Raw genomic sequence first — 16704 nt, 5'->3', positions numbered from 1 at the left:
AAATCAGAATGGCTTGGTGATCTGGGGCATGGGGACAGGGCAAACGGCTGTATAACATGTACTGTCATAGGATGCCTCTGAGTGGCCGTCAGCCCCCAATAAGGTCAATGTACCAACCTCATTTACCAAAAACAAAAAAAGCCATCCTGACTCATGTTCCCTTGTCCTCCATCCCCGTTCCCGAGCCTACATCTCAGTTCATGGCACTGAGCATGTATCCAGCAGCTGAGAGCCACGCTTGGTTCCTCTCGTTTCCTCACCCTGCACATCCAGTCTGTCAAGCAGATACTTTTGACTCAGTTTTCAGACTTTATTCCCAGTCTGGCCACCTCTTCCTGCCTCCACTGTCCTCTCTGACCTAATCTGTCTCACCTGGGCCCACTGTTTGACTATCCAGACTGAAGTCTCTCTTTCACAGTTGCCCCTTTTAGATTCCAGTCTGCAAATGGCATCCAAACGATCTTTTAAAAAAGTAAATCCATTTAAATTCTCCATTGAGAAGAAAATCCAAAGTCATTACCAAGGCCACAGGCCCAGCATGATCTGGCTTCTTGCATTTTTCCTCTTCTGTTATTTTGCACCACTCTCTTCCTCAATATTTGCACTCCAGTTTTACTGACCTTCTTTCTATTCTGTAAATCAGCAGGTCATTCATTGCACTTGGTATTTCTTCTTCCTATAACGCAACTCTAATCCTCGCGTAGCTGGTTCATTACCCTTCAGGTTTCAGTTCACATGTCACCTCCCCAGAGAAATGCTTCCTGACCACTAGTCAGTCTACAGGAGTTCCCTCTGCCCACCTGCCCCTGCCCACTGCCTTCTCTTTCCCATCACCTTCTTTATTTCTTAATTGCATTGATCATGTGGAATAACCTGATTTGTTTTCTTGGTTGGTGTCTGCTTGCACTGAAACATAAGCTCTGTGAGGGCAGGAACCTTGTCTGTCTTTTTCACAATTGTAACCCCAATTCCCAGAGAGTGCCTACACCTTTTGAAGAGGCGACCCTCATTTGTCGGATGAGTAACCAAACAAAGAATGAAGACTAGGCTGGAGTAATCTGAACAGTGAGGGATGAGCAGCCTGTGACAGCCTTTGTGGAACATGTGGGCTCCTAAAGGAATCCACAGGCTTCAGCTCTGGGGCCTGAGAGGAGGCTGGTCTCTCCCTTTAATCCTATAATACAAAGAAAGTTGTTTCAGAATTGCTGCGCTCGCGTATCCACTACAAACACCAAACTCATTCAACAGAGTTCAAGATTATTACTTCCTAGTTCTTTCTTTGTTTTTAGACTGAGGATATATGTAATACTGTGTTTAGAAGTTACTCGGATTAGTTCTTTTGTCTTCATATGTGTATATGTTATTAAAGTGCTGTTACGTTAATTTGTTTTTGTTTTATTCAGTTTAGGGATCTCTCATCTTCGTGGACTTCAAGGTTCCAAAAGCCAAACTATACTAAAAGTGAGCTCAGAGAAATGTCACTCCCTCTCCTAGTCTTTCATCCTCATTCCCACCCATTTTATTAGTTTCTTATTATCCTTCCTTTATTTTTGTGCAAAAACAAGTAGGTCCGTAATATATTCTGTGTACGTATTTATATTTTTCCTCCTCTTTGTTACTTTGAAGGTATCCTATAAATGTTCTTCTTTGCTTTTCTCCCTTAATGACATTCTGGAAATCACTCAGATCATTCCATAGAGTTCTTTCTCATTTTCTTTTTGCAGTTTCATACCGGTAGTACTTGTTGTGGAAGATATATCATAGTTTATTTAACCAACCTCCTGTGTATGTGCATTTAGGTTACTTCTAATATTTTACAATTATGAACAACATAGCAATGTGTGAGCTACAGCATATATACTTTTGTATTGTTGGAGATCTATCTGCCGGGGAAATTGCTAGGAGTGGAATTGCTGGATCAAAGAGTAAATGCATGTGCAGATCTGCAGAAGTTGTCCAATTGCCCTCCATTTCAAGTTAAAGCACTTTTCGCCACTGACAGTATATAAGAGTGACATATAGTTTATTTGTACACATCAAACAAAAGCAAATTACCCTTAGTATTCAGCATACTTTGGTCCCTTTCACATCTCAACCCTGCCTATTGTAATGTACAGATTTTAATATCAGGCTAAACATTGTTTAAGATCAGTTTGTCATAAACAGCCATTGTTTGATTTATAATTTTTTTAAATCTGCTTTAAAAAAAATATACACACACACACACACTTATTTTATTTATTTATTTATTTATTTATTTTTAAGTTTTTTTGCAGAGAAGCCTCGAGAAATAGAATTCCAACTCTATTCCAGTGTACTGGGCGGGGGGTGGAGAGAGAACTGAGCTTTGTAAGAGTAACTACTGTATTTCTTTAGAGTCCTTTAAGTACCAAGAAGTTCCAACAGTTATGTTTTTGTTTTTTTGTTTTTTTTAATTAATTAATTTATTTATATTGGGGAACAGTGTGGTTTTCCAGGGCCCATCAGCTCCAAGTTGTTGTCCTTCAATCTAGTTGTGGAGGGCGCAGCTCAGCTCTAAGTCCAGTCACCGTTTTCAATCTTTAGTTGCAGGGGGCACAGCCCACCATCCCATGTGGGAATTGAACTGGCAACCTTGTTGAAAGTTCACCCTCTAACCAACTGAGCCATCCAGCTGCCCCTCTGGCAGCTCAGCTGCAGCTCGTTGTCTTTAATCTAGTTGTGGAGGGTGCAGCTCACTGGCCCTTGTGGGAATCGAACTGGCAACCCTGTTGTTCAGAGCTTGTGCTCTAACCACCTGAGCCATCCTGCCACTGCCCCCCCCCGTCCCCCCACGGTTATATTTTGTTAGTTGAAAAAAAAATTTTTTAGGCAAGATCACACAAAATCCTCAAGTAATATTTTGGGGATGTGGTGCGGGGCTTACAGTCAGGCACCTACAACCTGGGATTCCATGTTTCCTCTCCTCTCCCCTTGAGGCACTTCAGTGGACAGTTTCTTAGAAACTAATTTTTTATAATTAAACCATTATTAGAAAGTCTTTTCTCCCCTAACCCACTCATTATTCCACATTGGGTATTTCAGTTTTTCATTAGAAAACACATTTTTGAGGGCAGTGGTTGGGGGAATAAGCCGTGAGACTCTATCTACCTGGTCTTTTTTTTTTTTTTTTTAGGTGTGCAGGCTGACATTGATTGACAGAAACTTTTATTTTTTTTCCTGAAAACCATTTGAAATAGCTGAATTACCTTTTTACAAACAGCAAAAGAAAGAAAAGTTCACCATTTCATTTTATTTAACTTCCTTTATAAAACCTGAAAGACAGGACAGAAATAAAGCAACGAGAGACCAGTCTCAATTATGAATATAGATGCAAAAAATCAAAACAAAATCTTAACAAGTAGAATTCCAGAATGTATGAAGACTCTGACCAACTTGAATTTATGCCAGGGGTACAAGGTTGGTTCAGAATCAAGAAATTCTCTCAGCATTATTATATTAGCAGATAAAAGGGGAAAAAAAAGGTGTGATCTGATCAGCAGATGCTGACTAAGCATTTGATAAGCCTTGTTGTGTTAGCAGATAAAAAGAAAAAGAGAAGGTGTGATCAGATCAGATACTGATTAGGCATTTGATAAAAAATGTAACCATTTCTGATAAGTGGAAAAGGGAACTGCCTAAGTATGCCAGGCTACTTGTAAAAATCGCTACCAAACATTTTTCTAAACAATGAAACACTACAGCCATTTCATTTAAACTCATAGCTAAGCAGGGATGCTAACACATTTAATACCAGAGGGGAATGGTATAAATATTGGAAGAGAAAGTTTAACTTTTTTCGTAGTTATGTGATTTTTATACTTACCAAACCCAAGAGATTTTATTTCAGTTTTAAAAAATTAATAAGATTCATAGAATATTGGTGGGATAGCTAAGCATAAATGATCATTAACAGCAAATTATTTTTCTGTGCTTAGAACAAAACACCTAAATATGGAAATGGGGAAATGTTCCATTTAAAATAGTACCAAAAAAGATAAAATTCCTAAGAAAAGTAATTACTTATTTGTAGAAGATGATATAATCTTATTGAAGGACATGTTAGTAGAACTGGACATACTATTTTTTTTCGGTGGACAGATTATCATAAATGAGTCGTTTTTCTAAAAAGGAATATATCTAATGCAGGTTCAGCTTGGATCCCATTAGGGTTTTTTGTAGAATGGATAAATGATCTTATAGTTCATAGGGAAAAAGAAACATCTGTGAGTAGCCCAACAAAGTTTAATAAAAGGGAAAAAAGAAAGCCTTGCCAACTATCAGAATGTACCTAGAGCGAGTGTGATGAGATCATTGTCATATTGATGGAACTGTTCAGTCAGAATAGATAATCCAGAAATAGGTCTCACTTCATATGAACATTTAATAAACAACAAAAATATGTTTTAGTTCAATGAGAAGAGGATGGATCAATTAATAAATGTTGCTGGGCAAGCTAGGTATCCATCTGGAAGAAATAAGGTCGAGCCCAGGGATAACATATCACACATACACATACAATTGCAGTTGGTTTGAAGACTGAAATGTAATAAAATAATCTTAGAAAGTAAAGGACTGAAAAGGTACAAACTGTGTGATAAAAGAAATCTTTATATGTAAAAACGTAGAATTTCTTTCAGTAAAGATACTATACACAAAACGAAAGACAAATAATAAATTTTAAAACATCTTTCAACAATTGACAGATAAATAGTTAATATGTAATACACAATGAGTTCTTATAGACTGACTAGGAAAAGACATGCAATCTAGCAGAAAACTTGGCAAAGGCTGTGAATGAGCAATTCATGTATGACTCCAAATGCCCAGAAACATATGGAAAGCAGTGCCCAGGCTCACTGGTAGTGAGTGAAATTCCGATTCCACTCCTGTGGTTTGCTGAAGGGGATCATTGACTTCAGGGGCTGGGGGTGGGTCTGTCTGAGGCAAAAAGGAGGTTCCGTAGCTGTGGGGTTCCGTTTCCCTCTTTATGACCTTTTCTTGTTTTCCAAAAGAATAGTGTTGACTTGGACAATTTTTAACATTATTAGAGATTTTAAATTTTTGTTAAAGGTCATGCTTTTTATTGTGTTTCATGTTTTCTCTCTTTGAGTTAACTCCAGCAACATTATTATAGCTTATTAATTATTACAGGATTATTTTCCATGAAACTTAATTTTTTTTTGGATACTCCCTGGATGTGGCTTCTTGAAAAGATTGCTAGTCGTGGCAGTTTAGTTGGAGTAGCTGGTCTTATCATTTGATGTTTCAAATAAAATTGTTCTTAAGATTGGCTTAAAAAAATAAATTCTCGCTCTTTTAATATCTAGACTAAAAGAAACGAAATCTGAATGAACATTCTTCACACAGAAGAGGTTAAGTCATGCACACGCACAGTTGCGGATCACAGTTTCCAGTTGCCAGGACAAACCCCTTTCTCCTGCTTACTCTTCTCTGAGAGAACATACTTTACATAAAAGCTCATTGCGAGTTACACTTGACCGTTTCTCTTTGAGTACCATTTTCAAATCATAAACACACTTGTAAGCTCATTTAATTAATTTTCACAGCTTTAATCGTATAGTAGAATGATACGAGCATAGCGTGTCATGTCCCCATGGGGGGGTTTGTAGAGCCCCACAGAGGAGTTGGTGCAATCTAGTCAAGTAACTCTAGAAATAAACTCTCTTGTTCCTAAATACTTTTTTTGCTGACACCTTTATTTTCGCATACTTCACATAATAAAATTCATCCTTTGAAAGTGTATAATTCATTGTTTTCTTAGTCTCTTCACAGAGTTGTGCAACCATTACCACTATCCAAGTGTAGAACATTTTCATCAGTCCATAAAGAAACTCTATTTGACATCCAAAGTACATATCCTGAGATTCGGACTGAAAATTACCTCGTGTATCATATAAGTAAAGAATAACACAATAAAAAGCATTTCATATTTATATAAAATCTTGTCAGTATTTCCAGGTTACTCTTGATAGCTTGGTAAATAAATTTAGTTTTGTTTTGCTTTGTTTCTTCTCCCCAAGATTAAGGGAGCTGATTATTTTGTTTTTGTGTGGGTGGGAGTGGTAGTTTGGGAAATGTTCTTTCGTGGTCATCGTCATTTTAAGCCCTTGCTGTTGGTTTGCAGGGCACTGGCTGATATGAATAACGATGGAAGAATGGATCAAGTGGAGTTTTCCATAGCTATGAAACTTATCAAACTGAAGCTGCAAGGCTATCAACTCCCCTCTGCGCTCCCCCCTGTCATGAAACAGCAACCAGTTGCTATTTCTAGTGCACCAACGTTTGGTAAGTTTGAAAAGCAATTGATTCCTATATTTCATTGTATATTTTAAAAAGAAATGTTTCCCCCTTTCCCCCCTTCTCAGTTTCTAGCATTTGTGAAATTCTAGGGGGTAATTCTGACTGGAAAATAATGGCAATAGGCAGGAAAGTAGTGCTGGAGGAGAACGAACATATTCACATTCTAATCCCAGGATGAGAGTGATCCAAATGAAGGCGTGCGGGGGTGGGGCGGGGTGGGGGGGGGGGCTGGAGGATGGGGGAGGGGGTCGAGGCAGATTCTCAGCGTGAAAGTAACAAACTTGCAGTCTGCTGCAGCATCTTCTGTTTTTTTCTTGCTCTTACTTGATTCTTGACTTCCACATTGTCACATCCTTCCTTTTGGTTTTCTGTTTTCATAATATCTTTGTTTCTCCTTGTGTATAAACAACTGCTTTGGATTATGGTATCTCAAAAATCTATTTTTAAATTTACAGGACTGAGACAAATGGCCACATTTAAATTCTTAGAACAAAATGAGGCAGGAGAAAATAAACATTGTTATCGCAACTAAGAACGTAATTCCATAAAAAAATTATCTTTTAGCCAGATAGTTTGCTTAAAAATTAATCAGAATTAGTTGACTAAGATCACCAACTGTTCTGACTTCTCTGTTCTCACCCTAAACTTTGATTCTTTAGGTTGATTTAAAGATTACAGTAATCAGATGTAACTTCTGATTCATGGGAAACCTCTTAGACAGTTTAAACAAAACAGGGAAATTGTGGATAGAGTTTCTTTCCCTCTCTTCCTCCTGATGTATCTGATGACAGGTGATAGAGTGATGTAGATTTGGGAGGGGAGCAGTCGATAGTAGTTCAGGTTGTTTCTGGTACAGTTAATGATAAGCTGAGATAAATAAACAGTGTGGTTTTACTTAATACATTTACTGTTGAAAACGAGTGAAGTATGCATGTCCTTTCCTTTGGTGAGGTTTAGCCTAAGACTGGTTTTTATAAGGGGAAGGGTGCAGGGTTTGAGTTAGGCAAGTAGGATAGTGATTGAAAAGAAGGAAACACTTATAAAGTCGTGTGGACAAAGGCTGGGAAGAGCGGCAGTGAGCAGGACAGTAGGCCCTAGTGGCCGGGCCCTTGTCCATCGTGTGTCCTCAGTGCTTAGCCCTCGGTTAACCCGAGTCCAGAGGAAAAGAAGACTTATGCTGTGTGCAGACAGACACACTGAAGGAAGGAGGTACCAGGCATACACACAACACTTGCTGGAATTCAGTTGGGCACCCTGAGGCAAGTCACAATATCACTGTATCCCGTTTTCCTCCCACATCTTTAGACTAGAGGGGGAAAACTCTGATTGTGGGGAGATGGGATATTTTCAAGAATTATCCCTAGTCAAAAGAGATGGCTTCTAAAACACAGCCTCAGGTGAATGTATTTATTTAGAAATACACAGAAAATATTCAGAAAAGGTAGTCCATTGGTAATTAAATTTTTTTAAAAATTTATTTTAAATGGAAATTGCTCTGGCTCTCTGAAGGTCCGTGTTGCCAACGTTTGGTCAGGATCCATGTGTTAAAACAGCTAACGGGTGTGTTTGGTTTTATTTTGGCTTCCCTTCCGGTGCTGCAAGAAGAAACCTCAGAGTAGAGAGGGTCAGATAACCAGAGGCATCCCATTTCCTCTTTTTCTCTCAAACCCGAGTGTCAGTTATTCTTCCTCTGACATTTAATATGTCTTCTCTTATTCCATTCTGCTATAGGAATTTCAACTCGAGAGATATTGCTGATTTATTTTCAGGCTAAATTTCAGCTGATTTATTTCTGGGCCTCACTGCCCAGAGGGTTTTCCAGCCACTTAAGTAACATGGCACTACCTCTGTGGGAACCTGGGATTTCTGATCTGACACCCTGCCAGTCAGTCTTTAGCTCTTCCCTTAGGCTCCTCCACTGCCTTTCACCTTGTTCTCAGCACGTCAACCTTCTCAGTAAACTATTTCCAAGAGGCCAAGTCATGAGGAAATATCAGAACATAAGAGAAGTTAGAAGTACATGGTCTTGATCCATTTTGCCCAAGGGTATTCTGACCTTTCTTAGTATTTCTAGTTCCACATCTCAGCTCAACCCAGGGTAATTTTTTTCTTACACTTCTGGCTACTTGGGAACAAAAGAATTTCTTACTATTATCATTATTTTCTAATTAGTATTAAAAATTATCTGACCAGGCATTTCCTAGCCCTTACATGGTGTGCCTTCACATACAGTATTTTAGTCACCAGTCACCCTGAAACTATGCAGAAATGCTGAGCTCTGTTATATGAATGAGGGAACTAAGATTCCAAGAAGTTGAACAGTTTGCTTAAGACCATATTTCAGAAACTGGAGGGAGAGTTTGTGCAAACACCTAGTTTTCCTAAAAACTCTCAGGTTCCTTATATACCTTCTCTCTCCCCACCTTCATTATCACCAAACCATCAGGTGACATGGGGCATCACTCTTCTGGGATTTGTTGTCTACATGTATTAATGCAAACGTTAACACCCCGTGTTGTTAAAGCCAGCTAGGAGATGAGCAAGCATTTTCTTCAACTTCCCTATATTAAGAAGAGGAAAATGGGGTACAGTGATATTGTGCTTAGGGTACCGAGCTGTATTTCAGCAAGTGCTATGAGTATGCCTGATACCTTCTTCTTTCAGTGCATTTGTACACAGCATAGTTCTTCTTTTATTCTGGATCCAACTATTTCAAGGGAAGTTCATTTTTCTTTTCTTTGATTTTTAAAAAATTATTTTTGGCCAGAAGTCCATGGTTTTATTGGAGTACACCAGTATTTTTAAGACACTAATGTGTGTCCTAATTGCTGGGAACATGCAGGTGAGCAAGACATCATGGCTCCTTCTACTGTGAAGCTTCTTGTCAAGTTGGGGGAAACAAGCAAATAGGTAATAAGATAGAAAGAGACCAATGAGACCAAGTTGTCAAGGAAGAATTCCTTGAGGAGATCACTTTTGGGCTGACTTAGAGATGAGAGCCAAGTAAAGACCTAGGGGAGAAGACCTCCAGGCAAAAGGAACAGCAATCGCAAATATCTAAAGGCAAAAACGGAAGTATTGGCAGGCCAGCAAGGTAAGGCAGGGGCCACATGGTTTATGGCCTGATAAAGCCACTGAGGGGTTGGAATTTCTTATTCTGAGTGCATTTGAAAGCTGCAGAGAGCTTTTAAGTGAGGGGAGTGACATGGTTGCTGGGGGACCAGAGTAGAATCTGGGAACTCGGTAAGGAGCCCTTTGCCATGGGCAAGAGATAATGGTGATTTAGATCTGGTGACAAAAACCAAAATGGAAGATAGCATAAGATTAAATTCATTATGTTTTGAAGGAAAAGTAAATCAAGTGTTGGCCACGGTAAGTTGAGGGGCCTAGTAGATTGCCAAGTTGAGATAATGAGGAGGCAGATCAATCCATGTGTCTGGGACTCAGAGGAGAGATCCATCAGCTCTGGATCTGAGTGTGGATGGCATTGCAAGTCCTGGGACTGGGTAAGATACCTTAGAGAAAGTGTAGCTAGCATAGGCAGAAGACTTAGAACCAAACCTTGGCCTGCTGTGATATTTAAAAGTTGTTGGTTGGTGTCCTGGAAACCAAGAAAAGTGATTCATGAAGGAGGAGTGCTCCATTGTTTGAGTTGCTTCTGAGACACTGAGTAAGAATAGGACAGAGAAGTGATTGGATTTCCTAAGTTGAGTTTGTGGATGACCTTGACAAGCAGTCTTATTGGAGTTGTAGGTACAAAAGCCTGACTGGAGGCTTGGAAGAGGCCTTTAACTCTAAAGGGGAGATGAAGCTGGAGGCATATGCCAGCTGGAGAACGGTGTGTTTAGGATGGGAAGTGCTTCCACAGTTTTAGAATGGGAAGGGAAAACTCAGTGATTGAGGAGAGATGCGAAATTTTCAAGAAATTAGCATAGTCAAGAAGGATGGCTCTTAAAACACAACATCGGGTAGATATATTTATTTAGAAATAAATAGAAACATTCAGGAAAGGTAAAAGGATATAATCTTTGCAGTGGCTATTTAACAGCTGAGTAGGTCACTTAAAGTGGGAAAATTATAACGTGAGAGAGTAATTACAATGATGTGCCTGGGATAAGAAGACCTGACAGATCTGGAGCAGTCTGGTTCCTATGAATTCACAAAACTGGGGGAGGAGAACGGAAACTGGAAATCCCAGGAAGCAAGGCGCTCATACAAATGAGCAACAGGCAGTATCCGGCAAGGTCGGATCCCACTTTGAGCTATTATTAGAAAAAAGAGAATAAAGAGCCAAATAACACCCTATGCACAGCGATAGCACACCAGTAGCCTATTTCAAAATGAGCTAAAAGATACTAAGAGAAGGATACCAGTCATGAAAGACCAACATAAATCAGAATTTTGAAACTTCAGAAATAAAGTGACAGAACTCAGGCAAGAGTGAGAAATAAAAGAAAACGTCATTTGAGAAATAAAGACTAAATTACAAGCAACACAAGAGATGGTGTCTGAAAAGAAATAGAGGTGAAAAAGAGGAAGATTTCAAACATTAAAAGGAAATGAAAAAACGTAAGGATTTGAGAAAAATCGACAAATATTAAAGGTAAAGAAAATTGAATGTATGGTTAACTGGAGTCTCTGAAGAAGAAAACCAAAGTAAGGGAATAGACACATGTTAAACACTAGCTCAAGACAACTTTCTTGAAATAAAAGATCTGAAAGTATATTTGAAAGAGTGTGTCATATACCTGAGAATATCAACTGGAAGAGACCAACACTTAGATATATTCTGGAAAAAACAAAAAAATTATCTGGGCATGTAGAAAAAGAAAGCACATGACATACAAGGGAGAGAAGATTTAGAATACCTTTAGACTTTTTTACAGCAGTGCTTTATATGCCCAAAGAAAATGGAGTGACACTTTTAGGATTCTCAAGGAAGGAAGGAGACAAGAATTTTGTATCCAGAAAAACCACATCAGCCATTGTTCCAACTCTCCAGACATTAACTTAGTATCTTATAATTAAATTCAATTCCAACACTACCCAGAGTGAGCATCAGATTCCACAGCTTTAAGGGCTCAATCCCACAAGATTGAACTCTTTTCAGACTTGAGTCACAAGTAATGGGTCCCCATGGTACCCACGCATTTGTCCAACTTGACTACAAAGTCAGAGGTTCCCACAAACCCTTTTCTCCCATTCTATATAATTTGCTAGAACAGCTCATAAAACTCAGGGAAACAGTTTCATTCACCAGTTTGTTATAAAGGGTATAGATGAACAGCCCAATGAAGAGGGATCTAGGGTGGGGTCCAGAGGGTCCTGAGTGTGGGAGTTTCTGTCCCTGTGAAGTCGGGGTTCGCCACTCTCCCAACATGTGGGTGTGTTCAGCAGACTGGAAGCTCCCAACCCTGTAGTGTAGGAGTTTTTCATGGAGTTTTCATTATGTAGGCATGATTAATTAAATGATTGGCCATTGATAACCTCCATCTCCAGCCCCTCTACCCTCCCCTGAGGTGTGGAGGTAGGGGTGGGTGGGGTGGGACTTGTCAGTCCTGAAATCGTCCCTTGGGAAATCCACTTTCCAACCCTTTAATCGTGACTTGGTTTTTCCTGTGACCAGCTCCCATCTTGCAGCCCAGCCACCAGTCACTTCATTCAAATACAAACAGAGATCACTCCAGAAATTCCAAGGGTCTCAGAAGCTCTTGTGTCAGGAACTAGGGACCAAGACCAAATATAACAGATGTTCCCATCAGTCAGGAAATTACAAGGGTTTTAGGAGCTCTGCCAGGAACAGGGGACGAAGACCAGATATGTATTTCCTATTATATCACAACATCACGAGTTGAGACAAAGAAAAAAGGAAGGAAACATTTATTTTAGTTGTATCATTTCTTCATTTTTAGGTTGAAATATTTCTATAAAGAGAAACTTCCCCATCAGATGTTCGGTTACTCTGAGGTTCAGTGTATAAAGGAAAGGCAGGATAAATGTTTGATTTATTTTCCCCCTTTATTTACTAATTTTCAAAATATGTTGATTACCTGTGGTGACCAATTAGGATATTTAATTTGTTTGTTTTCAAATGGTATTATGAATTGTGAATTTGATTCTCTTTGGTGGCTTTTAGTCCATTACTGTTACTGTTATTGATCCTTAACTTTGGCCAGTAGATCCTTTTTCAGGTTGGATCTTGAGCCCTTTTGATTGACTCTTGACATGATTTTTGGTACTCTTTAAGATGACTAATCTGAATTCATATTATACGTGGGAATATATTAAAATTGAGAAGTGATTTTCTTCTTCAAGCGGTCTTGGATTCATTATCACTGAATGTTGAAATGTGATTCCTTGTGAATTTTATTGGGAATTCTTTCTTCGTAGGTATAGGAGGTATTGCCAGCATGCCACCACTCACAGCTGTTGCTCCAGTGCCAATGGGATCCATTCCAGTTGTCGGAATGTCTCCACCCCTAGTATCTTCTGTTCCTCCAGCAGCAGTGCCTCCCCTGGCTAACGGGGCCCCCCCTGTTATACAACCTCTGCCTGCATTTGCTCATCCTGGTATGTGGCCTGATGAATCCATAGACTGAATTTTTACAACTTGTATTTTACTCTTCATTCTTGTTAAATCTTCTGTCTTAACTTTCTGGTTATATTTAAGTGGTATTTTATTCCAGAGGAAAATAGCTTCATTTTTTTCATTTAATTTCTCATTTTTTCAACACATTAAATGAGGGATGTGCTAGGTTAGAGAGAAGGAAAAGAGAATGGAATTATGGGACTCTGGGTACCACTGTGGACCAAGGTGAACTCAACAGCTAAAACCAAGAGCATAATGTCCTTTCAAGGGCTTGACCAAAGCAACTGAAGTTTACATAGTATTGTAACGTTTTGTACTTCCATGTATCATTTACTATTTTTCTTTAGCTGCTACCACTTGCTAATGAACAAGCCAATCCCTTCAGAGAAGAATTATGTGGTGGTGGGGGCTGGGAGAACATTGCTTTTTTGTTTTGTCTTGTTGTTGTTGAAATGGAGTGACAGGGGAAGGAAGTCTATTAAATGACTAAATATATTAAGATCGTAGCATTACATACTTGCTTAATTGAAGAAAAGGATTAAAAAGTTTCTGATTTAGTTAATTTCATCTCGAGACTTTACTCATTCTTTTTCCCATTAATTAAAAGAAAGCATAAATTGTAAATGTTGATGGCTTTAGTCTAACAAATCTTCCTGAATCCATATCAATATGGAAAGTATCTTTTTAAAAAGTATGTTGGATGTATCTGAGTAAATTCAGTGGTGATGACTATGGGTTTGGGCATTATATTTGAATTATAATTTCTGTGCATAGCCCTTGGATTTATTACATCTGTCAGGATATGTCTCTAAGTTATAGCCAAAGAATCTAAATGTACCTCTTTTTGAAGATTTTCTTGTCACATATAGTTCATCTTTCATAAGTGACCATGACTGCAGACATTATGCAGTCAAGAAAGTGCTTGTTTTCCCAAGGATACCAGTGAATCCCACACCATCTTGTTTCCTCTGGTGGCTAATGGCCGATGTTGCGAAACAACAGGCAAGGATGAGGGAATGTGGCCACAGCTCAGAGGTTTTTTTTGTGACACACAGCTAACCAGCTGAATGAGAATCAGACACAAAAGCTGACCCTCCCTAGCGTCACGTTATCTGGCCAAGACTGCAAGTCTGTGACTTCTTGGCTCTCACATCTGGAAACAATACTTCAGCTCCTTTGGTGCCGTTAAGAAGATGCCATCTGTATATTTAAGCTGTTACTTCTATTACTGTTGACAGATCCTATAAAATATGATACTAAATGCTTAATGAAAAGTAAAATTTTATGGATGTAAACATTACTACTTAGTAAGGTGATTTTCAGTAGGAACAAATAAATCTAGCAGTGTTTTTGGCAAGAGGGCAGGAAGCCAGGAGGGAGTAACTCTTTTTGAGTCCAAAATGGTAAGGAAGGAGGAATAATTTCTGCCTCAGACTTGATGACTGTACATTTAAATTTTTGTAATTGTCTTATTTTTGTAGGATTAAAATTATTCAACGTTTATTTATTTTTACAGCAGCCACATTGCCAAAGAGTTCTTCTTTTAGTAGGTCTGGTCCAGGGTCACAATTAAACACTAAATTACAGAAGGCACAATCATTTGACGTGGCTAGGTAAGTTTGCTTGTTTTTAAATGGGCAGTTTGGTTCAAGCCATTATCTGATTAACTCATAAATGTGAAAATGAATTAGCTGTGTTCATTATTTATTACCTTTTTTTATTTTGTAGAATGCCAAAGTTTTTCTTGATTCTGGATAATGTTACTAGGTTTTATCATTTATTTGTTGCAGCGATGACAGAATCAAGGACATGACATTTCCTTTAAAGGCTTTGCATGTTATTTTTTTAAGAGAATAATAAATATGTAGTAGTAAACGTTTAAACCTAACTAGTACTCTAGGTGTGAGGGAAAAAAGCAAATTAAATATTTTGTGTTAATCATCAAAAGTTTACTAATAAAAATTTTTAGATGAAGATTAGAGCCACAATTGGCCTTTTTAAAAATTCTATCCCAGATAATTTTATGAAGTCTGTGTGGATTATTAGTAAAACGTTATTTAAGATCAATTTTTATGAAATGAGTTATTCAGATTAGTGGACAGTTTTTATTAACCAAATATATGGCTCGATTTTGGCAAAGCTTACATGACCTTACTGCTTATGTGTTGGCCAATCTTGGTTTCATATTATCTTTCATATTTTTATTTTCTTTTATCCTTATTTGTTTCCCTTGCATACTGCTGCACTAAGATGAAAAATCTTAGATGACTCTTTGTAAGCTGTCAAAACTCTTGGACTGAAAAGGGAATGTAAATGAAGACAACTCCATCTTTTCTTGTTTCAATACTCATTAGAAATCTTTCCTAAGTGAATCAAGTCATTTTTTCCACTCTAAAGAGGAAAAAAAAAAAAAAAGATTTAAAGAAAATCCATAAACTGAAAAGCACTGTCCCAGATGCTTTCTGTGCATTAACTCACTCAATGCTCACCTTCTTCCCCCTGAAATGACTCTTATTATCTCTGTGTTATAGGTGAGGAAGAAGCTCAGAGGCATTAAGTGACTTGCTCAAGATAATATTAACTCTTAAGTGACAGGGCTGAGTTGAACTGAGTTCTTTCTGATTTTAAGGCATAATTCTTAACCATGGAAGTTTGCTGCAAAAGCTTTAATTAATTGTTGTATACAGATATTTGTGTTCCACTTAATTAAGATTTTACTTTTAAGATTCAGGAACATTTATTGAGCATCTACTTGTCAGACACCTGATGAATCTTATTTACCCCCCGTTATCGTCCTATGCAGTAGATACTGTCTCAGAATTGTGAATGAGAAAATAAACCCAGAGAGGTTATATTCCCCACCCATCGTTTACAGCTTATAGATTTAAACCCAGATCACCTAACACCAAGTTCCAAATTTCTTATTCTTTCTCCGTACCATGCTGGAGTTTTGAGTTTTCTTTTGACTTTCCACAAGGGATTTTGAAATCTGTCTTAAAATTGATTTGTGACATTAGAATGAATAAATAATCAATAATAGCAAACATTAATGCTATTAAGACAACTGTGGTTTTTTAGGTAGTCATTTTTTCAATGTTTAAATTTCTAGCAAATTTTTGCAATGTGGCATCTAACTCTTTGGTTACCTATTAATGAATATTCAGTCCATTTACATTCTTAGGAGTTTGGTAGAAAACTATACCTTGATAGTGTAATCTGGGACAACTTCTGTGGGTAACACCCTACATTCCTGGGGTGCAGAAGAAAGATAATTAGCTTCTTGACAGATAGGCAAGTTGGAATCAGCAGAATATTAGTTTAAAATGAGAGACTTGTTGCAGAAGTATGCACAGCAGAATAGATCTTGGTAAGTGTTTTTATTAAGAAATTTATAAAAATTGAAAAGGGGAATTTATAAGGGTACTTTTCAAGTGATTGGAAGCCATTTCCTATACTTATGAAGTGCATATAAGTACATAGATAACGTGTATAAATGATGACTAAGGTTCAATTTATGATTAAAATTTTGATTTTACATGTAAGAAATAGATATTTTTGTTGAAATGAAAGCAAATGGCACAAGGGACATTAGTTGTACTCTGTCCTGGATGTGGAGTGCCATTTTTTACTGTTCATTTAGCCATTGTGGTTACATTGCCCTATTTAGACATTGGGCTCTTAACAAGCCAGGGGGACCCTTGTGCTACTTGTGTGGCAACTGCTTTCTGGGAGGTCCAGACCCAAATTGCCTATTGACAGGGGCTTCCTCAGGT

At 38.1% G+C, this 16704-nt stretch overlaps 1 protein-coding gene across 7 annotated transcripts in view; it reads left to right on the top strand.

Moving 5' to 3' along the window:
* Window positions 1–16704, top strand: part of ITSN1 (intersectin 1) — a 182996-nt gene that overhangs the window by 55910 nt on the left and 110382 nt on the right. For 5 of the 7 annotated variants that reach the window (XR_012494005.1, XM_019730241.2, XM_019730239.2 and 2 more), the window contains 3 exons: window positions 6167–6327; window positions 12733–12912; window positions 14448–14544. Coding sequence is in view for 6 of the 7 variants with exons in the window: in XM_019730241.2 (XP_019585800.2) it covers window positions 6167–6327; window positions 12733–12912; window positions 14448–14544 (438 nt within the window). In the remaining variant the exon portion in view is untranslated. Of the gene's footprint in view, window positions 1–1403; window positions 1462–6166; window positions 6328–12732; window positions 12913–14447; window positions 14545–16239; window positions 16299–16704 lie in introns of those variants that run through there. The other 2 variants (XM_074325803.1, XM_074325807.1) reach the window with 2 other exon arrangements.

The sequence above is a fragment of the Rhinolophus sinicus genome, linkage group LG01 (genome assembly GCF_036562045.2).
Source record: "Rhinolophus sinicus isolate RSC01 linkage group LG01, ASM3656204v1, whole genome shotgun sequence".
In the NCBI taxonomy this organism is placed as follows: Eukaryota; Metazoa; Chordata; class Mammalia; order Chiroptera; family Rhinolophidae; genus Rhinolophus; species Rhinolophus sinicus.
This window is presented reverse-complemented; position numbering and strand designations above follow the sequence as displayed.